Source organism: Syngnathoides biaculeatus, chromosome 2, assembly GCF_019802595.1.
Source record: "Syngnathoides biaculeatus isolate LvHL_M chromosome 2, ASM1980259v1, whole genome shotgun sequence".
In the NCBI taxonomy this organism is placed as follows: Eukaryota; Metazoa; Chordata; class Actinopteri; order Syngnathiformes; family Syngnathidae; genus Syngnathoides; species Syngnathoides biaculeatus.
This window is the reverse complement of record NC_084641.1, coordinates 16,311,054-16,334,420: the sequence shown is the minus strand read 5'-3', so window position 1 is coordinate 16,334,420 and position 23,367 is coordinate 16,311,054. Positions and strand designations below refer to the sequence as shown.

Below are 23,367 nucleotides of genomic sequence, written 5' to 3'. Positions count from 1 at the left end.
ATAACTACTTTCATCTTATATCGCTTCTTGTGTTTGAGTACAGTTGTTCCACACCAAATCACAGTTCACATTTTGCAGTTTCAATGTAGCACACATTTTTCAGTGATCATCTACCCACAGAGCTCATTCCTGCATACTTATGTAGCTAGAAACAGAATCCAGAAAGGAAGACAATGGCCAAAGTGTGAGATCATGCCACACAAAAGATAAATACATCTGCCGCAAAGGTGAACAGACTTGCTTCTACGGCAGAGCAAACAGTTTGTTCAATATAGCCCGTCACAGGTGGTCAAGGATTGACAGTAGTTTGTGCACTTCCGATAGCTTTATTGAGCAAACGTAATATGCACATTCATTCATGAGCTGCCAAGAGCACCAGTTTATATCATCTAACTCAACACACAGTGGTAGCATTTAGCTCTCTCTAAACTCTCAATCGTTAACGCTGACACCACTCCACAGGCCAGGCACTGCCTTTTAAAATGTCGCATTCAACAGTACATATACAAACATGGTCGCATCTTTGACTTCTGAAATGCGACCTCTGTCAAACGACCTCCTTTCTTTTAATCCTGTAAGGTAACTTTGAGTGTCAACGGAGCCCAATTTTAAAAGCGTGAGAAAAAAAATACCCTTGCCATAAACCAGCTTATGAAACTACAAGTTTGTACGCTTCATTCACAGTAGTGAATTCACAGAATTCACAGATCATTCATCAGCTAGACCTGTGCCTTTAAGAGGACGGCCAATTTGAATGCAAGTGTTTGGGGCATGAGCAGTGGCCAACATCAGAGAACAACAGCAGTGCTTATTACATTTAACTGCGTTGAATAAACAGCTGAGGCTTTCTTTTCCACATTACAGGACAGCTATTCTTATATCGGGGCAGTAACGATGTACCATTATGTAGAGGAGGAGCACTGTAGTCTCATTTCACCTGAAGGGACTTTTTGGTAGCCTAAACATTTGTATCCAAGGAAGTTGCACTTCACACGGGTATTTTTGCATCGATTAAAACTTTACAAACAAGTTTGAAAACTGTAGTCCAAGGATATTTTGGAAGCTAGAGCAGAATATGACAATGTCTGAAATAATTCTCCCTGAGGCAAATACATTAGCATATGCAGCAAATCAGTTTGTGTCAATCTGTCAAGTAATACCATTTTTAAATGTACAGTCTATAAAATGTGAAATTGAGTAGTTGTGAGGAACAACACTTGTTTGTAGTTGAGATCTCACCGGCAGTCTCTGCTTCATTCTGCTTCATTTCAAAGCGCATGCCTCGGTAAAGCTCTCTGGAGATCAGCCCGTAGGCTACGGCCATCACCACTCCGGGAATGAAGAACAGAATGAACAGCAGAAGTACATACCTGCAAAACAGGAGGAAGACAGCATACAGTCACTATTGATGTGGCAAGGGCAAATAAAGAGGGCTCCAATAACACCAGCTGTTTGGAAAGAAAAAAAAAGTTGCTAAAAGGCATCTGAATCCTCCTACCTAACCAGTACTAAGGACTGCACAAACTAAAGCAGGGGTTGGGAAACTATGGCTCACGAGCCATACCTGGCTCTTTTGGTGGTTGCATATGGCTCGCAGAGCCCTCATATCGACATACTGTACATGTGATTTCTGCCGTGCAGGCAACGCAAATGACGCAGAGACAGTTTGTCCTAGTGGGGTTGCAGTAGTTTGGTGTGGCAGTCGATGTGCAGAAGAGTTGACCGCCGATTGGTTCGGAACTACTAATTATGGAAATGCTTTTGACAAAGGTCGTTCAAAAAAAAAAAAAAGAAGCAGTACAGAAGTTTAACAAGAATGGATAGCCTTTGTGGAGAGAGACTGTTCTGCTGTGTGTCTAAAATCACAGATGGGGAGTATGCCAAAGCATCCGTACTTGATGCTGCCAAAAAACATTTTGACAACTTTTTACATGCCTTTGTCGGCAAGAACTGTTCACCATCGTACCATCATGATGGCAAATCAAATTGAATTACGTTAACGGATGGAAGTCTCAACGCCTGCATGAAGCTTAATCTAACGATGATTGAAACAGACTATAAAGCCATCAGCAAAACCAAGCAGCACCATAAGTTGCATTACTGGTAAGAAGTACTTTTGTCATCATTGGTTAGCAACATTATTTAAAATAATTCTGAAACTTATTGTACTCTAAAGGTACTGGTCTTACATAAATGCGCAAATACATTTGTACTTAGTTTTTAAAATACTGTATGGCTCTTTTGAAATTACATTTTAAAATATTTGGCATTTATGGCTCTCTCAGTCGAAAAGGTTCCCGACCTCTGAACTAAACCAGGTGTGTTTAAAAAAAAAAAAAAAAAAGTGGCAATACAGTAAACAATCATCACAGTATGCATGTCCATAAACATGCTTCTGTTACAGTTCACCGTCTGCTTTGTGTGACATACATTGGTAAATCCATTTCATGCTTTTCAAGAAAAGGGAAAGTGTTCATCTTTTAGTCAGTGAAATATAACCAATTGTGTGATGCTTCTTGGGTTAATTTTAGCTCATGTGTGATGTGAGGTATGAAGTATCCCTTTGATGGTAATAATTCTAAAATAGAAGGCTTCGCCCCAGCATTCATCCTCTGATATTCTAATGTCCTCCTGGGCCACCCTTTGAACAGACTGCATCACACCCCTTTTGAAAGACTCGAGGGTTTCCGTTTGGTGTCAGCCGGCTGTTTGATACAAACTCACAAGTGGATATTTGCACTTGTTAAGTGTAAAAAAGGGCTTAAACCTTGGAATATGTGTCACATCGTTCCCACATCACCAGCACAGTTCACTGTGAACGTAGAGGTGGAAAATAGTTTGTGTTTATGGACATAGTCTTTTTAAAGACTTTTAGGGAACATGTTAGATAAATGGCTGAGTTTGTAGACACTTTTACAGGGCAGGTTTTGTGCAGTTTTCACATGGACATGCAGTAAAAATGAATTGAACACATACACACCAGCTTTGCTCTGCATGATGACTAGGCCAGGTAAGGCGACACATGTGCCCCACTGTCCCATTTGCCTTAGGGAAAGTCTTGATGATGCTGAACACCGGATAGGGAATCATGATGAGCAGGGAGAGTACCCAGGTGGCAACGATAACGCGGTATGCGTGGGATCGAGTCTGCCATGCTCTGGACTTCAGCGGGTTGCAGATGGCACTATAGCGCTCGATAGCAATAGCCACCAGGCTGAAGGTGGAGATGCTGACAGAGAGCCCTGCAGGAAGGAAATGCATAACACTTAACACTTGTCTTATCGGATCTCAAAATCTGACAATTGTCTTCATATTTTCACCACCAGAAAGGTAGCAAAAATAAGAATCACTGATCAATGACAGGATTGATCCCCTAAGAATAATCTTCATATTTTATTTTTTAACCTAGGATGTGTCATTCCTTCGAGTTCAGCAAGGGAGGGCAATTCCTGCAGGGATTACTGTAAAACAGGGGTGCCCACTGCGTTGATCGCAATCTACGAGTCGATCTCCGAGGCAGTTTTAGTCGATCAAGTGATCGCATGCGGCCCCACCAAAAAAAAAAAAAAAAAAGACGACAGCCTATCATTCATCTTGTCGCCTGATTCAGGTGTGGCCAATCTGATTCGCACGGGTAGATTGACATTCAGTTTTACCAATCCTGGCCTCTTTTGACATGCCACTGCGGATGTGCACATAAATTAGTTTTCTAGCAAGGTGGCTTCCCATTTACAATCCGTCTCTTGCTTTCTTCATGGCAGTCCCAACGATGTGTGCCCCACCCGACACACACCCATCGCGGTGACGATACACTCAGCAACCTCCCCCGTTGGTAGATCAAGAGAGGCTGGCTGCATAAAACGTAGATCTTGGGGCTAAAAAGCTGCTGTAAGCCATCATGCACTTAGAGCAATATATCAAAACCATGGCCAGTGGTACACTTAACAGCTCTCCTTCCTTTTTTTTTGTGGCCCGAGGCATATACTCCAAATAACATGATACATTCAGCATCACTTTGAATAAAAAAAAAAAAGAGGGATACAGCGTAGAATGTATGCATGTCGAAAAAGTGAGGATTGTGAAACCCACATCCCCCCCTAATCAAGATTACTAACAGTACAATTTTTCTAGCCATCAAGCAAATAGTAAGTGTGCCCAAATTTGTTCTGGGATAAATTCTAAACTTCAATCCACTTGCCTCGGTTCAAACTGAGGATTACTGTAACCTGGATGACAATCTTCACAGACTATTTCTTGCAAGCACGTTTTATTAGAGTGAGAGAGAGTTCTCAGCTGGCCTGGGAACTCCTGAGGATCCCCTTGCAAGAGCTATAAGAGGTGTCTGGGGAGAGGGAATTCCAGGTTTCCCCGCAAAAGTTAAAAGTCAAAACTAATAATTTATCTAATACAGTGAATGAGCACAAATTGTTTCCTCCACTTTTTGTTGCTTGTCAAGGTCCATTTAACAATCTTATAACAACATCAGCTAATTTTTGACTGCTCATTTTGTTTCTGAATCTAGAGCTCAACATAGTGTAGCTAGCCCCTTTTAATCCAGTCAGTTACAGGGATATGGACCACCCTAAGTATGACAGAAAGCTGTGTTGCTGTTGTAATTACCTATCATTTATAGAGACAAATAATTGTGAGATTGTCTAAGGCAAAGAAATTCCAAGTGGCCCGAGCATCCTTTTTTGGCCACCCTACGTGGGGCCCTTGGCAGATTATGGTAGGACAACCTTGATTTAGATGAAGGCATAAGATGCAGTGACCTCAGACAGTCCTTAGCCATGAGGCAAAATGTGATAAATAACCTTAATAAACCTGTAACTGGATACTATCAGCAAATACAAAATGAGCCCACAGGGAATAATAAGCCACCCCTTGCCCCTGCACTGCAACATGTAGTCTCAAGTATGAGCTTCCATTTTACTGCTTTACCTCGATTATTCACTACTACGAGCAATGTGACTAACTGCCGCCACCTTTGAGGATCACCCATAAATAAAATAAAAAAAAAAAAAGACCAAAGTACACAACCTTTCCTCCTGCACACAATGCACTTCTCACTAATGTTCATGTGTACCATTTCAGTTAAGTTTTTAAAGGAAAGTGACCATTTGAAACATTTTAATGGGTGGATCCCTAGGACTTTCAGTTAGTCAGAGATTACTGTAGACCTAAACTTGTCAGCCAATCAGAAAAGGGGATCAGATTAGCAGATTTTAGACTAGATTTTAAATTTTAAAAAGCCTTCCCCCCCCCCTCTATCTATAAAATAAAGAAAAAAATAAATCACCAGAGCCCATCAGATTTTTGAAATTCTTTGTATATTGCAGTCCAGTTTAAGTGGACATTCCAAAAAGACTCCATTATAAAATATCCTTTTTTGGGAAATTGCCAAATTAGACTACAATAATACATTGAGTGCATCAATGATTTATGGGCCAACCAAGATCAGTTGACAGCTACAATACCAATAAGGAACCACTGACCGTAATTGTTATGCATATGACTCTGTGAGGTGTTGTGCCACTAGCATCTAAAATAAATATCTAAAATAACAGAGCCAAATTTTCTTCATTCAAACCACAACAAAAAAGTTTTCTCCATGGAAACACACCTGTAGCTAACACGCCATTTGCACGCACATGAGTGTATACTTTTCCTTTTATGCTTGATGTGAACGTGAATGGTTGTTTTTATGTGTCCTGGGATTGGCTGGGAAATAGCCAATCGCTTGCAAATTCACTCGCTCATGAGAGTGGAGACAAGTGACCCCCGCAAGAGTTCTCAAAGGCAAATGCAACGTTAATCATTTTTCAGAATAAATTAGTTGATGCAAGTAACAGCTGATCAAAATATGGACTTTTAAAACAAAGATTTGCCTACTTTGGTTTAGTTACTCTTGAAATAGTGGAGCACAGCTGGTCCATGGAAAGACCAAAAATCAAGATGCATTCAAAACATTCCAGAACAAGTAATTTGAATAGATCAGATCCTGATTGCTCAGTTATTTTTGTTATAGTACAGACATAAAAAGCTAATGGCAGGCAGGATACATGAGCAATCAAGAAAGTGTCAATCCCCCCTCCCTTATTTGTACAGATTCTCCTCACTTCATGAGGGATACACATTGGGAATGCCAGTTTTTTTTTTTGAAGGGACAGCAGGCTTGGTAATTTCTATTAGGTGAGCCAGACAAGCACAAATGGCACACTGACTCATTTAGGCCGCAACAAAACGGAGTGAGAGTTTTTCTGACATCCAATGGAAAAGGTCGAGTGGGTTCATTCACAGTCAACAGTTGTGAGACAAACGTTCCAAACCCTCGAATGAGCCTCGTCTGAAGGAATAGTAAAGTGATCAATGAAATCTGGCCTGAATTTATTCAAATTGCTCTTTGGGCTATAATTTACTTCTAGTTCAGTTATTGCTGAGAAATACATTTCCGTCCAAGTTGAACAATTGCTTGAGGACATTGAAAGTGTTGCCAAGATAACTAATTAACCAAGGAGGATTAGTTGAATTACTTAATCGTTTAGTTTAAAAAAAAAAAAAAGCAAACTAATTTTCACAGGCTGCCAAAGATTTTCTTCACAGCTCTGCACTCTCATTTTCCCTCCACAGTGCAAATTAGCGCTCAACTCATACCCGATAATGCCCCAAGACCTTATTTCATGTTAGTTCTTACCTTTGCAAAGCAGTTTTGTAACAGCTCCTTGGAGAGCACAAATGACAAAACATTATGCAAACAATAGCTTTGGGCTACCTGACAAACCTAGCCAGTGCATTGACTGCTAATTGTGTCACAGCAGCAGCGAAAACTGTATGTGGTCTTAAACTTGATTAAAGAAACTCATTCACAGCAAAAGTTACTTCTATCTAATAACTGCCACTGACAGTAGCGGGGTTATGATCTACACAATAAAGAAAGCTCGGGGTCAGTGGATGGATGCTTTGATAGAAGGCTTTAGAAAAGGCTCAATGGTATATTACACTGTCGTGTGCTTGTAAAAGTGATTTGGGTTTGCTGAGCAGGGTCTTAAGCAAAAAAAATCACTAAATGATCCTGTGTATTCAGAGTGAAAAAAGATCCCCGTCCACAGGTCACTGAAGGGAAAGTTTGAGCTATTTAGGTTAAAAAGTTATTTTTTTTTTTGTTGCGCTTGATCAATGTCAAGAAATTTGAGTTCTGCTGATACAAACATACTCCACGTTTTGATACCTTCACGTGGCGTACTCAGAATGCTCTAACGGCTGGCGATAGTCGACTCGTGGTGGCCCACAGATCTTCACCAACTACCTTAATGCGTCCCTACTACATTATGCTATAGACATGTCAATGGCCAAGAAATTCAGCACCAGCAAGGAGCATTTTTACTTCAAACAAGCTGCATCATGGCTTTACGTTTGTCGGAAAGAACCACTGAAAACAAATGCAGTCACCCTTCATGGCACGATGGCAAGTTTGATTTAGAATAATTAGTTTTTTCCTTTCATCTATGTCAATCAGTCTTAAAAATCCATGTGCGTGGTGCTAGAATGGATCCAGCGCAATGCCGATCCACAGCTGGCTCACTTGCTTTCTTACCGGACTTCCAAACGCATTCACTAAAGCACTATTCATTCATTTTACATACCACTCAACCTCACTAGGGTGGCTCGTAGGGATGTGCTGGTGCCTATCCTATCTTATTGTAGGCAAGAGCCTTGGTGCATTTTTTTTTGGGTGGGGGTTCCCGTTTGGCTGTCCGGTCAAACAGAATGGAGGATCTGTAGCCCATTTCTGCCAGAGGTTTTTGTGTCACATTGGAGTAGCAAGGCTTCCTCTATAATTATTTTTTGACAGTCAATCAGTTGAACAGAACAAGATTTCCAGAGGGGGACGAAAAAGACAAAGGGTAACTGAACACCCTGAACTAGTCGCCAGCCAAATGCTGGGTGCATTAATAAACAGTCACACTTACATTCACATCTATAGGCAATACAGGGTCTTCAATCACCTACCACAGATGTTTTCTGGAGTGGCACAGTGGGCGACTGGTTAGTACGTTTGCCTCAGAGTTCTGAGGACCGAGGTCAAAACCAGCCTCACCTTTGTGGAGTTCACATGTTCTCCCCATGCCTGTATGGGTTTTCTCTGGGCACTTTGCTTTTCTCCCACATACCCAAAACATGCACAGTAGGTTAATTGAAGACTGGATTGCCCGTGGGTATGTGCATGATTGCGAATAGTCGTTTGTTTATATGAGCCCTGCGATTGACTGGGGACCAGCTCAGAGTGTACCCCTCGGTGCGAGGGAGCTGCCCTACCACTGACAGTCATTACTTTTCTAGATGACAAAAAAAGGATGTATTTTTAGATAACAAAAGGTATATAATTAGTTTTTTGTTCATCTATTAAATCTGACTGTCATTTTGGGTAAAATACTGTCACACTGCGAAATGAAATTGAAATTGTGATGTCACTCAATAAGTTTTGATCTGCACCACAAGTGGTAAAGCAACCCCACATGGATCAACTACATTGTTTCCGACGTAGAACAATATTTATTGCTGTTATGATTGACTTTGCTGCTCATAAATGATCTACTTTCTAAGGTTATCTCACAAGTCTTTCAGAAATTGAGCATTCCACACATTTGGATTCCTCCAGTGAGGGAACTTAACATGCCAAGTCCCAGCAGCTCAGCATAACTCAGAGAGCACAGTCATTAAATATGGCAAGCTTTCCTTCAGATACCCAGAAAAAATGGATTGTTAAACTATCAAATAACTGTTCTCACATGAAAGGCCATAGCTAAAGGAATCCAAGATGAAGGGTTCCAGTCCACCATCCCAGATGCTATGACTCAAAGCCTCAAGGATTCTCTCTCTGATTTGGCCGAATGGGAGACAGCTCACTGCCAAGTCACACTTGTGAAGACGCGTGACTGTTGGCGCTCTTGTAGCACGATGGTTACCCTCCGACAAGCAAAGTGAAGCCTTTTTGAGAGACAGGCTCTTGTAAGATGTCAAGTAATTGTCAGAGGGATTCTCGAGCAGCAGCAGATTTTTAGATGGGCTGTCAGCCATAGGAACAGCCCTCATTGCTAATTAGGAACAAAATGCATTCAGACTCAATTTATTTAGTTCATGAAAGAAATTTACAGGTCTAGATTAGATCAATGTTCTTTACAGCTCAGAGGATAGATGCACTTTGGTGGTTTTGGTGTCAGTCTCTCATGATTGTCATGGACTGCATATAACCACAACAAGTCTTCCATGTGTCGGGAATGACTTAGTGAAACCCACTTCAATTAACGAAACTACTACTACTTTTGTAGCTTCAAGTATGAGAAAGTGAGCAAGCCCCCATGAAAGGCAGTAAAAGCAATTGTATTTACAAATACAAAGCCACTGAAACTTGTCGGTATGCAGATCTGAGCATTTGCCACACGCAGCAGACCTGGCCAAATGATGTCACATCTGACGAAACAATGCTTGGTTACACTTATCGGAAAGATGTAGGCTTACAAAATAATGTTCCACATGATGGGTTGGCAGGCACTCAAGAGTGCCAACTACTAACCTCAATTCCAATGACACTGGGAGTTTGTGCAATAAAAGCCTAATACAAAGTTTTGCAAATCCTTTAATCTACAATGTGTCCCAAAAGTCGCCATACATAGGAGACATTGCTTATATAGTATGGGATATTATGTTCCATAATTATATATGGTTCTAACATATTTATATTTCAGATAACCCAAAGAATGCATTTGAATAAAGAGCAATGAATTGAAGTAATCCCGAGGGCTGGTTCAGCAAGCAGTCATACGGTTGAGAGCGCATTTAACAGAAAACATGCGATAAGTATCACATATGACACTGTGGCAAAATCTATTGTCGAAAAAACGAAGCCTTTACGATCAAGAAAGATGTGGTCGAAGACATACACTTGGCATATTATAGAAGCAATAGAGCACATTTTACAAATAGAAATGGTTTATATCAGAAATGTTTATTTTTCCCATGTATGAAGACTCATGGAATACACTCCATATTCAAATTTAATACACAGGTAAAAAAACTGAATGTTAATTTTTGGGCAAATATTCTCATTTTTAATTTCATGAATTGTAACACATTCCCAAAAAGCAAAAGACACTGGCAACAAAAGACTGGGAAAGTAGAGGAATCTACAAAAAATAGAAAGAAAATGAAAAAAACTCCACTTATCTGTAACATTAAGTGAACTGGTTGATTAGAAAGATGAGTGTCATAATTTTTAGGTATAAAAGGAGTGTTCTCGAAAGGCTCAGCTGTTCACAAGCAAGGATGGGGCAATGTTCGCTACTTTGCAAACGTTTCTCAATGTACAAATACAAGGAATTTAGGGTATTCGTCGACGGACCATAAACTCAAAAGATTGAGAGAATCTGGAGAAATTCCCCCATGTTAAGCAGCGGAGGCTGAAAAGTCAACACGGGCACCATTCTGGAATGGATATTACCATTGGGACTCAGGAACACCTCAGACAACCATTGTCACTTCAAATGGTTTATTGCCACATCTACAAATACACGTTAAAACCCTACTACGCAAGGCGATAGGAATATCTACTCAATACCGCCGCCAGTTTCTCTGGACCCAGGCTCATCTGAGACGGAGTGACGCAGAGCGGAGAGGAACACTACACCGATCTGATCATCTTGATTGATATCATCCGATTATTAGCTTTAATGTCATAATTTGCCGAGCTGCAAAAGACATTTATTCCGCATCGCCATTATGTACAGGATACTGAAATCCAAAAGCTTGCTTTTTTATAGATTTATAGCTCATCTTTCAATCCAGTACTGTAAATGGACTGTCAAAATTATTTATTTGGCAGTGTGAGCCAGACAAAACCTAAGACCAGACAGATTTTATCTCAAAATTACACAATCTCAAACTACTGCGATAAAATGTATTCTGATACCACAGTATTCCGTCTGGACTAAAAAAATGTACTGATCCACTCTTTACCGTGGGTGACACAGTGTGTGGTAAGAACGAAATGGGGGAAAACGTGGTCCTCACGGGTACTTCAGAGAAGGATGTTCTTGTAAGGATTGCTTTAGGTGTGGTTATGTACTTTTGAATAAGATATAGCTCACAAGCAGCCAATAAAACATTATGTAGCCTAGCAAGATAGTGCTAGCACCAACTGTTGTATATCACCATGACCGGGTCCTGTGGAATTATACTCTAAATGAATGATTGAATACCATCCGTTGTCCTCATACAAAACTGCAGAATGAAATTGGAGAGCCTCTTCTGCGTCAGTGCATGGATACAACCAAAAATAAAAATACATGTTAAATGGAACGCCTTAAAAGTATTCCTCAAGATATTGAAATCAGTGTGCCTTTGCGTTTATAGCGCAGATAGAGGAACGATGAGAGTTCAAGGTGTTGATAGCTCTCAGAAAAAAAAAAAAAAATTTCTTAGTCTGTTGGTCCTTGCTTCTATGCATCTGTACCTTAAAGATGGCAGGAGCTCAAACTGTTGATAACCGGGCTGTGTGATGTCCTTCATAATGTTCCAATATCTGCTGAAGCACCGAGGAATAAATGTCTGCCACAGAGGAGAGAAGGCAGCCAACGATCTTCTGTTCTGCTTTGATTGTCCCCCTGAAGCCTTGGTCTGTCTGCCTCAGTCCAGCTCTCGTACCAAACGGAGACACAGCATGACACAGATCGGATGGGGAGACAGTTTGACCGCGTCGTCGTCGCTCATGGGCTTTATCACCACCGTAGAGGTGGATCGGACGGGGAAGCGGTTTGGCCGCCCCGTTGTTGTCGCTCGCGGGTGGTGGTGTTTATTAGCAGTTTATCGGGCGGGGAGGTGGTTTGGCCGCATGCGGTTTGGCCGTGATCTGCATATCATCTAAATATGGCTCAAAACGATTGGGTGATATTGCCCCGGTCACTTCACTCGATTGGGAGAGTTCTCTTCTTCAAGAAGAGCGCCCGTGTCAGAAGGGGCGTCGTAAAAATCTGAATATCTCTGTTGTTTGTCTCCTATAGTTCGTGGCACAGCGTGTTTTCAATGGCGAATGTCCCAGTGTGACGTCACGGTCAGAAGATGCAGCCAATATGGCTACCACTTGAATGTTGAATGAGACTTCCGGAAGTTTCCGCATGGATGACGCGCTCTGCGCTCCTATTTATTTTTTCGGATAGACATTGAAGTGAATAATGTTATATGCATTTTTCATTACAATATCTATTTTAGAATGTTTATTGGCATGAAACTTGACTGTTAAGTGGCATATTGTGGAGCTCAGTAGAGTTGCGACTTCAATGAAAAGTATTTGTTGGTCTGGTACTGCCCTGGGTGGCCAAACTAGGCATACCTGAAGGAGTGCCACAATGGTCAACAGTCAAAAAAAATAAAAAAAAAAAGTCATTTTGTTTTTAAAAAGTACAGTACCAATGAGTGCCATTTTGTCTAATTAAAAATGTTTATTTTTTTAAGGGTCAAGGTTGGAATGCAGTAATTGTATTTCATTAATTTCAATGTTGTGTGTGTGGTTTTTTTTTTTTTTTTTACTACAAGCCTGTAGGTAACTCGTGTTCCTTGGGGGTGACCCCTGTAAAAACTGTAAGAACTTTTTCAGGAACCACCTGTCCTACAATTTTGTCGTAATGACTTCCAAATGAGATTCACTTATTCATACAGCAAACGTAAGACTGAATAAACAGCATCACTCCTGGTCACAGCAAAGTTGTGCCCCCATTTGCGTCCATCTAACTTTTAGAGCGGTCATCCTCATAAGGGCTGACTTTAGGTGAGAGGCTAGTCAATGGCACGGTACAAATAGACGAATTTCACCCGAGTCTTCTGGAACCCACTAACACGGTTAGCAAAAATCCACCAAGCTGTCCTCATCAGCAATCAATCACTGAGCACTTGAAGCCAGAAAGCAGTATTCTCACCCATGAAGTAGGCGACCGTCTTGCACATGGCCGCCCCAAAGATGAAGTCCTCTAGGATGTTGGGGATGAGCGTGAAAGGCATACAGAAGATAGCCATCATCAGGTCGCTGATAGCGAGTGACAGTAGGAAGGAGTTAGTGACTGTCCTCATGCGCTTGTTGAGAAGCAGAACGATGATGATGAGCAGGTTTCCGAAGACGCCGAGGAGGAAGATGAGCGTGTAGAGCACAATGCGAAGTGTGTGCATCTCTGAGGAGAGACCAGAACCACAAATGGGATTTACAGCATCTTATTTCCCTTCCATTTAAAGAAAGCGCATAGTGCAGTTTGATGAACTGTGCACTCTTAGAAAATAGTCATTCATCAAAATTATTTCTTGCGCTTGGGCCCAGAGAGAAAAGATGACTGTACAAAATGTCAGTAGATAATTGGTACATAAATCTCAACGGACAAAAATGGAGATGTCCATATGCAAGTTGACATGACATGCCAAAACTAAAATGAGGAAAAATGAGCAATGATAGAAACACTTTGGCTGTACTTGCTCTACACTGAAGACTCCAGTTGCAAAATAAACAAAGTGTCTTCATGTCAATATTTGCCATCTTGATGAAGCAACAAACAGCCTTTAGGACATCGCTATGGAAGCCATTTGTCAAACTGGAATGGGGAGGTAAAAATTAAATATTGCAGAGTTTGAATCAATATTTGCAAACAGGGTTTTTCCCCAAAAGATAAAGGCAAACCACAAGTTAAGAGCTTTTTCCATCACGGGATCGCCGTAGATCTTTTAGGGGCGCTTCCCCTTGCTCGCCCCAGCCTGACAGTGCCAGTCTGTTTGAGAGTGAGAGCATGTGACAGGACGAGGTCGGGAACGGCCGAGCGTCGCGCTGACTGAGCACTCTGATTAACGATGGTGACGAGGCACAAGTCGGAAGGTCTGCGGCGGAGCCACGAGAAACATTTTGGCACAGGAAGTCACCCTGCATTGCATCCAGACCAATGATGATTAAGCATCAACTGTCTTTTGCATTTGGAGCTTACATTTTGAAATTATTAAATCTTCCCACCAAGTGCATTTTTTTCCCCGAAATCTGATTTCTGTGAAATTCAACACAAAAATATTGTTAGATTTACTGTAAATAAGGATTATGAACTGCAATTTATTCCTTAATTTTGACCCCATGGCTGCCCAAAAATAGGAGTTTGACATTTTCCTCCTCATACTCTTCCTAATATGCTCATTCCACAATATTTGAATAGTTTCACATTTCTGTTTAACAAAAAGCAATACAGTAATGTGGGACCCGATTTTTGTGTGCGCACCGGGGGGAAATACACAAAGCTCAATAAGGACATGGACAAGAGTTGTATGAACTTGACTGCACAGACAATAACCTGATACAGTGAAGAAAATAATTATTTGAATTTGCTATATTGCAAGTTCTCCCACTTAGAAATCATGGAGGGGTCTGAAATTTTCATTGTAGGTGCATGTCCACTGTGAGAGAGAATCTAAAAAGAAAAAAATCCCGAAATGACAATGTATGATTTTTTTTTTTTTTTAAACAATGTGTGATACAGCTGCAAATAATTATTTGAACACCTGTCTATCAGCTAGAATTATGACCCTCAACGACCTGTTACTGCGCCTTTAAAAGTCCACCTCCACTCCATGTATTATCCTGAATAAGATGCACCTGTGTGAGGTCGTTAGCTGCATAAAGACACCTGTCCACCCCATACAATCAGTAAGCCTCAAACTTGTAACATGGCCAAGACCAAAGAGCTGTCCAAAGACACCAAAGACAAAATTGTACAAGTCCACACTGCTGAAAAGGGCTATGGAGAAATTGCCAAGCAGTTTGGTGAAAACAGGTCCACAGTTGGAGGAATCATTAGAAAATGGAAGAAGCTAAACAGCACGGTCACTCTCAATCGGAGTGGAGTCCCATGCAAGATATCACCACGTGGGGTCTCAATGATCCTTACAAACGTGAGGAATAAGCCCAGGACTACACGACAGGACTTGGTCAATGACCTGAAAAGAGCCGGGACCACCGTTTCCAAGGTAATTGTTAGTAGTACACTAAGACGTCATGGTTTGAAATCACGCATGGCACGGAATGTTCCCCTGCTTAAACCAGCGCAGCGTCAAGGACAGTCTTAAGTTTGCCAATGATCATTTGAATGATAAAGAGGAGTCATGGGAAAAGGTTTTGTGGTCAGATGAGACCACAATGGAACTTTTTGGTCATAATTCCACGAACCGTGTTTGAAGGAAGATGAATGATGAGTTCCATCCCAAGAGCACCATCCCTACTGTGGAGCATGGGGGTGGTAGCATCATGGTTTGGGGGTGTTTTTCTGGACATGGGATAGGATGACAGCACCGTATTAAGGAGAGGATGACCGCAGCCATGTCTTGTGAGATTTTGGGGAACAACCTCTTCTCAGCCAGAGCATTGAAGCTGGGTCGTGGCTGGGTCTTTCAACGTGACAATGACCCGAAGCATACAGCCAGGAAAACCAAGGAGTGAGACCCATATCAAGGTTCTGGCGTGGCGTAGCCAGTCTTCAGACCTAAACCCAATAGAAAATCTTTGGAGGCAGTTGAAACTCCGTGTTTCTCAGCATCAGCCCAGAAACCTGTCTGATCTAGAGAAGATCTGTGTGGAGGAAAGTTTCCAAAATCCCTCCTGCAGTGTGTGCAAACCTGGTGAACAACTACAGGAAATGTTTGACCTCTATAATTGGCCCCTCCGTGGTTATTGCGCAATCCGCGTCACTGACCAATCAGAGGCCAGAGATTTGCATAAACCAAAGCCCGTTTTTGCTCCCGCCATTTTCTCAGACAACATTGCATGGTCCAGTATAGGTTTAGTTAGCGTTTTATCGCGTATTTGGGTTATTTAACAAAAAATATGGTTAGGAGGTGAAGTCACGGACTTTGTAATAGTGACGACAGGTATCCTGAAAGGCTAGTTGGTGGAGTTCGATTCGTACCCTTTCCAAAACCGAAGACCCAGTACGAAAAATGCCTTCGATGGATCAAACTTTGTGGAAGACCGCATCATCAACTAAATCCATCTAATATCAACCGGAACACATATGTTTGCACGAAGGTATGCCCTAAATTTGATTCTTAATACACGTCTCGTATAAATGAATGAGACGTTCTCTGCTAGCATAACACCACTACGTGTGAACGATTGACACACTTATTCTTTGTTGAGCGATATTTAGCGATGATCGGACTGCACAAACGTATTGATTTCTTGCTGGCTCGCGGCCGAAGCTTAACCAGACTGTGTTTGCACGAAGATATGCCCTAAATTTGATTTTTAATACACGTCTCGTATAAATGAATGAGACGTTCTCCGCCAGCATAACACCGCTACATGTGAACGATTGAATGAAATCAAAAGCATGGCGTCTCCCTCAGTTAAGAATGTATTGTATTTAGAATCTATAATATATCGTTGATTTGAATGAAATCAGAAGCATGGAGTCTGTCTCAGTTCAGAATGTATTATATTCTATTTGCCATTTTTACTGTTTGTCTTACGTCAGCGCACCTGGCGTGACGTCACTTCAGGAGGCGTGGTTAAGTGCCCTGTACGGAGGGGTCAATTTCAAACAAAGGCTACTGTACCAAATATTAACATTGGTTTATTTCAGGTGTTCAAATATTTATTTGCAGCTGTATCACACAAATTGTTAAAAAAAAAAATCATACAATCATTGTGATTTCTGGATTTTTCTTTTTAGATTATCTCTCTCACATTGGACATGAACCTACGATGAAAATTTCAGACCCCACCATGAATTCTACCTGGGGGAACTTGCAATATTGTAGAGTGTTCAAATACTTGTTTTCTTCACTGTAGAATACCTTTGAGATGAATTGAAGCAGAGACAACCAGCGTTGTTGAAGACTGGATGCTAATACAGATCATGCGAGTCAAAGAATACTTTTGGCCAGGATAGTTTCTCTCAGATTTTCTCAAGAGCTAAACTTGTAGATGGGAAGCAAAAATCGATCTTTTTAGGATGTGCCATGAAATACAGGCCTGCTGTATGCATATTCAGCCATTCCCATTTGGCAAAAGAGCCTCATGTGACTTCCGCCGCTGCTATGACACGGGACTAAACTGTGTTTCATCTTCACGTAAAAAGTAATAGTTGGTCTAAGATCATTGGAAAAGCAACAACAGATTGACAAGCCCCCGCAGGGAACATTTTAATCACATTTCAAATTTTACTAATACTGCATAAATTTAAGTCTTTCCTCGTGCCCACGTGCTACCACAATTGTATTTTTTTTTTTTTTAAAAAAAAACATTTTTAAAAAGAGTAGCTGCTCCACAGATGTCAAATCATTCAAGTAGCAGTCCAGTTTTTGATAGTGACGTCCGAAGGGAATAATTAACTGTGCACCGGCACTGTGTGAGAATTATGTAGGGTCCCCGGGCACCTACCAGGACTGGGAAGAAAAAAACATACTGCAACTTTTCTTGCATTGACTCCCTCAAGCCTGACAACTGTGTGGCATATCTATAAATGTTTGTTACATAAAAAAAGACATGCCCAAATGTGGACATTGAAATGTGCAAGCAAACCTTTCAAACGGACTTGATGTCTGACTGAGGACAATGGCTTGCTGCACCATAATTCTGCTGCCTCACGGGGGTTATTAAAGTTTCAACAAGCTCATGTCGTTTGGGTGAAGATGAGATGCTTCATAGCAGACTGCCAGGCATGATTGACTGCACCAAATAACCCTCTACAAAGATTATCTGGCAACAAGCAGTAATAATAGATGAGGCCACAGCACTATATTTCACTAGTTATTGTGATAATTGTCAGTTTTGTCCAAAGCCGATGCTGTGCTCAATGATTGTGAGCTTCAACACATTGACCCAAAAACTGCAGCTTAAAAACCCAACCACTGCCTTCAACGATTACACTTCGGAAAAAAATCCGTCTGAAAAACAATAGACAATCATTAATTAGCATCAGAATTCATTCATTCTGCCAATTGTGGAAAATGCTAGAGTAATTTTCTTTCAGAACCAAAATGGAACAATTAGGGGCACATAACACCTTCAAGGCATTGTTGCACTTTTTTGTGTGCGTGTGCTTGCCATGAGATGCTGCGATACATTTATGTGTTACATTATTATTACATTTTTCTTGCATTTCAGACTTCTCAACTAAATTGCCGCATTCGCCACATACAGCCCGGTTAGTCAATTTCGAGACCACACCCGTGAATCAAAATGGGACTGTAAACAATGATTACTGTATTTTTTTCCGCACTATAAGGCGCACCTTCAATGAATGCCGCATTGTAAATCTTTTATCATATATAAGGCACGCCGCATTGTAAGGCGCATAGAAAAGACGCTACAGTAGAGGCTCGGGTTACGTTCTGCATCCATTAGATGGAGCTGCACCAAAGGCTCAATATAAGGCGCACCGTCGGCTTTTGAGAAAATTAAAGGCTTTTAGGTGCGCCTTATAGTGCGTAAAATACAGTACTTCATCGATTAATCGGATTGCCAACCTAGAGGCGCTACAATGCATACAGCTATACAGATCTGCTCCTCATTTAGCTCCAATGTGTCATTCTTGACAGATCAATATGCGTTTGAATTTTGGTCTGTCTGTCTACGCGCATTTCTCCACAATTTCTGTTGTGATAGCACCACACTAAAGCTTTTCGTGAGCCCATCTATGGAATTTACTCAACTTGAAATTGGTTTACTCCAATATTTCCACAAACGCCAAATGTAAACCAATACCAACCTGGCTGAATGTAGCCCTTTAGGAAGAAGGATGCCATTTTTTTTTTTTTAAAACCAAATAAACATTTTCCACCCTCTTCAAAAGTGCAGTTAAGTCCTTTGACATTATTCAGTGAACAGGCTGCACTCATTTCAGTAAGGCAAGTTACTGATACAGCAATATTCAACTCAATTCGTTCTTGCAGAGCGTTCTCCCGTGGGGGGAATAAATTGATCCTCCAATTCATGGACGTTTTTGGATTCTGCCAACAGCTCATCGATAACGTGAACGAAGAGGATCAGCATATATTCGATTACTTACAAGCCCTCCTCAGAGGGGTTCATTCATTTGTGTCATTTAACCATTCCTCTGATTTGTCAGCAGGTGAGAATTTTGAGTATCTGCTAACTAGGAATCAGTAGGAAGCAAGAAACAAGTACTGTAGGCGTGAACGCACATCTATTTAAAGGGGGAGCCTTTCTCAGACAAGCGGAGGCTGAGTTACAGCACTGCAACCTCTCTGGACAATTGAAAATTGAGTAAATTCTACATCCACTACGCTACCAACAAACAAATCTAAGATGCAAGAGCCACGATGTTCACATCCACCCTGTGCAAATTATCGCCATAAAACCCAAACTATAAATTGTAAAGATCAAATGCATTTCAGAAAATAATCCATTACATTTTGGATTGGGGAGTGGGGGAAATGCAAAGATGCATTTTCCTTCGTCTTCAGTCCTGCCGTGGGGGGTGCACCCATGGGCCCCCAAATGATCAGGAGTCCTTGACAACAACATTCAGAACATTCATACAGATGGGAGAGATGGAAATTTAGGAAGATGCGTAATTTGGCCAATCAGAGATGAAGAGCCACATTTTTTTTTACTGTGTTACGGCAAAGCGCCACATCATTTACATGAACACCATTCTCTCCTCACACATATACATTCTCCTTTGTACTCCTACAGAGTACTAAGACCACAGGGCAGTAATTTAAGAAATAAAATACAATTGTGTGGTCTCTCACAGACAAACTACCATTTCAAACAAGTCTTTTATGTCACAATTCTCATCTAATCCAGCACTAAAATACTCACAATTGGAGTGCAATTGTGAGTCAGTAGCCATGCTAATGTCCGATATTCTCTGTTCCTTTGTTCAAGATTTTTGTTTTCAGGACAACATTTCAGCTAGCATTTTTTTTTTTTTTTAATGACTTCCCTTCATTGTGTGGCTTTTCAGCCCTTGCAATGTTCCAAGCCACTTGATATGATGCGTTAGTATCTGGATGCTTCATTATTATTTTTTTAAAACTGCATCTGCTTTTCTGTGTGATTTTTCAAAGTGACAAACTTGTAAAGGGGAAGTTCAGTCCCTTTTGGAAATTCCAGGTCAATGTTAGCGTGGAGTGAGCTGAAGTGAAGATTTAAAGCTCTGAAATGTGTCAGATGTCTGACATAAAATGCATAGGATGTTTTTACCAGAGCGGGACAGCTCATATCTGTGTTCATCCCCATATTTTCGTTTAACTGCATTTTTGACACTGAAATGGAAATTTTCTACAAATATCACCATCTGACTGGGAAACCTCAAGCTCTCACGGGAGAACGACCCATCTTACTTTTTTTCTCCCCCTCACACATCCCAACGCGCAAGCCCGTCTCACTCACACGACAAAGCACAATGCGGACACACACACACACACCACACACACACACACACACACACACACACTGAGCTTGTCACAATATCCTTAAAAGCGTAATAAACTCAAGCAAAGCGCGTGTTTGCGTACGCACATCAACAGAACTTCGATATGCTTTCGTGCCTTCACGAGAGCCGCACAAAAGGAGTTAAAGAGCCGCATGGAGCTTGAGAGCCGCGGGTCGGACATCCTTGATCGAGTACAGTGTTTCCTAAAAACTTTTCTACAAATAATGCATCCTTGTCCATCTAAGCCAGCAATGAGACATAATGAAAACAATGAAATGTTCTTCCACTAGATGCCAATTTACCACTTTTGTGTTATTTACTTTGTGACGTTTGATAGTTGCTGTCAGATTCTCTAACAGGTGCCTTTTGCTCAATAAAAATTGGAAAACACGTCAGTAGAGTTTCTTTCTACACTTGTCATTTTTTGGAGTTCGGAATGACCAACTGTGCTGTATGCAAGATATTTGCTGATTGGCCAGGTATAGCTTGAAAGAAAAAAAAAAAAAAACAGCACTCCATCAAGTTAAAAAAAAAAAAAAAAAAATCTAGCATAAGAGCGTAAATGCACGCTTTATGCCTGGTGTCACCAGCAAAGAGAACATACAGTTTGTTTAGTGACTATATTCATAACACATCTCAACTCATCTTTCCCCATTGAAACAAATGGAATTGCTTTTAATCCATTCCTGCCTCTCTCCACCACCCAAAATATTTGTTAGTTGATTTATTCATTTTTTTATTTTTTTTTTTAAATCAGGAAATGAGCACTAATTTACACCATATTAAAATAATAAAATAGATGTAAAGAATTGGTCTATGCATCATTTGCTTTAATTCAACTCATTGTTCTGCTCATTCTGGTGGTCCCACCTTGGCCACAGGGTACAGTATGCATCCTACAGACAAAAAGTCACCACCACTCTCAGGTAGTTAGTAAGTGCAATGTATTGGTCTGTTTTCCCAGATAACAAATGTGGCTGAAAGTTTTCTTTACCTTTAACAATTATTTTGAACTGTTGATGAGTTTGACGAGTGAGCAATTATCTTAACGTCATCTTGCAATAATGTTGTGAAGTATAAGTCACTTTGTGGTAACTGTGTGTGAAAACACATTTTATAGCACCTCTTACATATTGCCCAAATCTCTCCCCTGCACAAATCTAGGCCTTTCCCCCCCACCTACTAACAAGAACTTAAAATCAACTAAGTAGCCATTCTTTGATAGCACTTTATTCAAGATGCATAGACTTGGTGCATTTTACCTGGATTTTCTGACAAAGAAGTGACTCCTTTAGGGATATCAAAAACTGCTTCCTGTTTAAAACTCAGTGGTGACTAGATAGCAATTCCTCTTAGAAGTTTAGCAATACGAGCTGTCGATCGGCCAATTTTTTGCGTCACTTTTTTAAATCACGTGTGCAAGTCAAGTCAAAACTGATCTCCAGCAAATCCCATTTCTGATGGGAAAAGTGGGTTGGGAATGCAGCAATTCATTACTTGGTTTTAGAAAGTCATACAATCTTGCTCCAATTGCATTAGTGTGGTTAAAAAAAAATTCCCAAAGTGTAAAAAGGCAGCACGGTGGAGCAGCTAGAAAACATTGGCCTCAGAGTTCTGAGGACCCAGGTTCAATCCCAGCCCTCCCTGTGTGGAGTTTGCCTGTTCGCCACATGCCTGTATGGCTTTTCTCCAGGCACTCCGGTTTCCCCCCACATCCCAAAAACATCATTAGTTGGACACTTGATATTGCCCCGGGGTGTGATTGTGAGTGCGACTGTTGTCTGTCTCCATGTGGCCTGCGATTGGCTGGCAACCAGTTCAGGGTGACAGCTGGGATTGGCTCCAGCACTCCCCGCGACCCTTGTGAGGATAAGCGGCTAAGAAAATAGATGGCTGGATAAGAGTAGAAAAGTATTTGCACCTGATAAAAACCGGCCGCTAGCAACAGGCAACAAAAGGTATCATGCCTTTACGGTATGTTTTAGAGTGCAATAATTTTTTTGGGGGGTGGTGGTGGAACTGATTCCATTCATGTCAATGTGATAAAATGATTTAAAACACTACAACCATTTCAAGTTACAGTCATCTCTGGGAACGCTGTGGTTGGTGATGCACCTGTTAGCCACAATGAATGATTTAATTTTCATCAAGTTGACAATCCCCAAAGGTGCCATTTTGTCAGTCTGTCGGTCTGTCTAAAGAGCGACTGTTAGAGTAGGTGTGCAAATGAGAGGATACCATGAATAATTTAACACTGAAGCTGTGAAACAAATGGTGTAAATCTTATTTCGAGACCCCCACGGCCTTTCTGTACATCGTCGAGTCGGACGGCCAAGTCTGAGGTTCTATTACTCATGAATACTACGGGATGGCGGCAACAAGAGCAATAAAAACCCGAGGGGGGTAGAAATGGTCACATTTTCTCCATCACTGTGGAAAATGTCAATTTACATCTGCTCGTTTCCACAAGTTTGGCTTTCGAGCAATAATGCTTGAAGCATGATGAGAAAAAGTGCAAATTAAGCACATTCTTCTCTCGGATCTAAAGCTCTAGAAAAATTATGCCTCATGTGTTGATTCTTTAATTCTTTCAAAACATTGACATCTCATTTGTTCATTTAATATTCTGTCATTTAAAAGAAATTGTTGTTTAACGTGCATTTGCTTTTTAATAAACATATTAAATAAACGGTTGATCAGAAGCTAACCAATTTCCTTCCAAAAATTGAACCAATTATTTCACTGTTTATTATGGTCTGGTCCAATTTCCACTGCTAGCTCAGGGGCTCCCCCTGTGGTACATGAGAATCACTGCCTAAATACGGTTCACTTGTCTTTAACTTAAGTTTAAAACACAAATGTCTCATTTTCATGAACAGTTTTAAATTTAACT

The 23,367-nt window shown here is 40.9% G+C and overlaps 1 protein-coding gene across 3 annotated transcripts in view; it reads right to left on the bottom strand.

The window, feature by feature from the left end:
* The window catches only part of cckbra (cholecystokinin B receptor a), a 29,945-nt gene that overhangs the window by 5,460 nt on the left and 1,118 nt on the right, over positions 1 to 23,367 (bottom strand). For 2 of the 3 annotated variants that reach the window (XM_061837054.1, XM_061837061.1), the window contains exons 2-4: positions 12,969 to 13,217; positions 2,981 to 3,242; positions 1,240 to 1,370 (exon numbers count right to left, since the gene is read on the bottom strand). In XM_061837054.1, coding sequence (XP_061693038.1) covers positions 1,240 to 1,370; positions 2,981 to 3,242; positions 12,969 to 13,217 — 642 coding nt within the window. The remainder of the gene's footprint in view (positions 1 to 1,239; positions 1,371 to 2,980; positions 3,243 to 12,968; positions 13,218 to 23,367) is intronic. The other variant, XM_061837070.1, reaches the window with a different exon arrangement.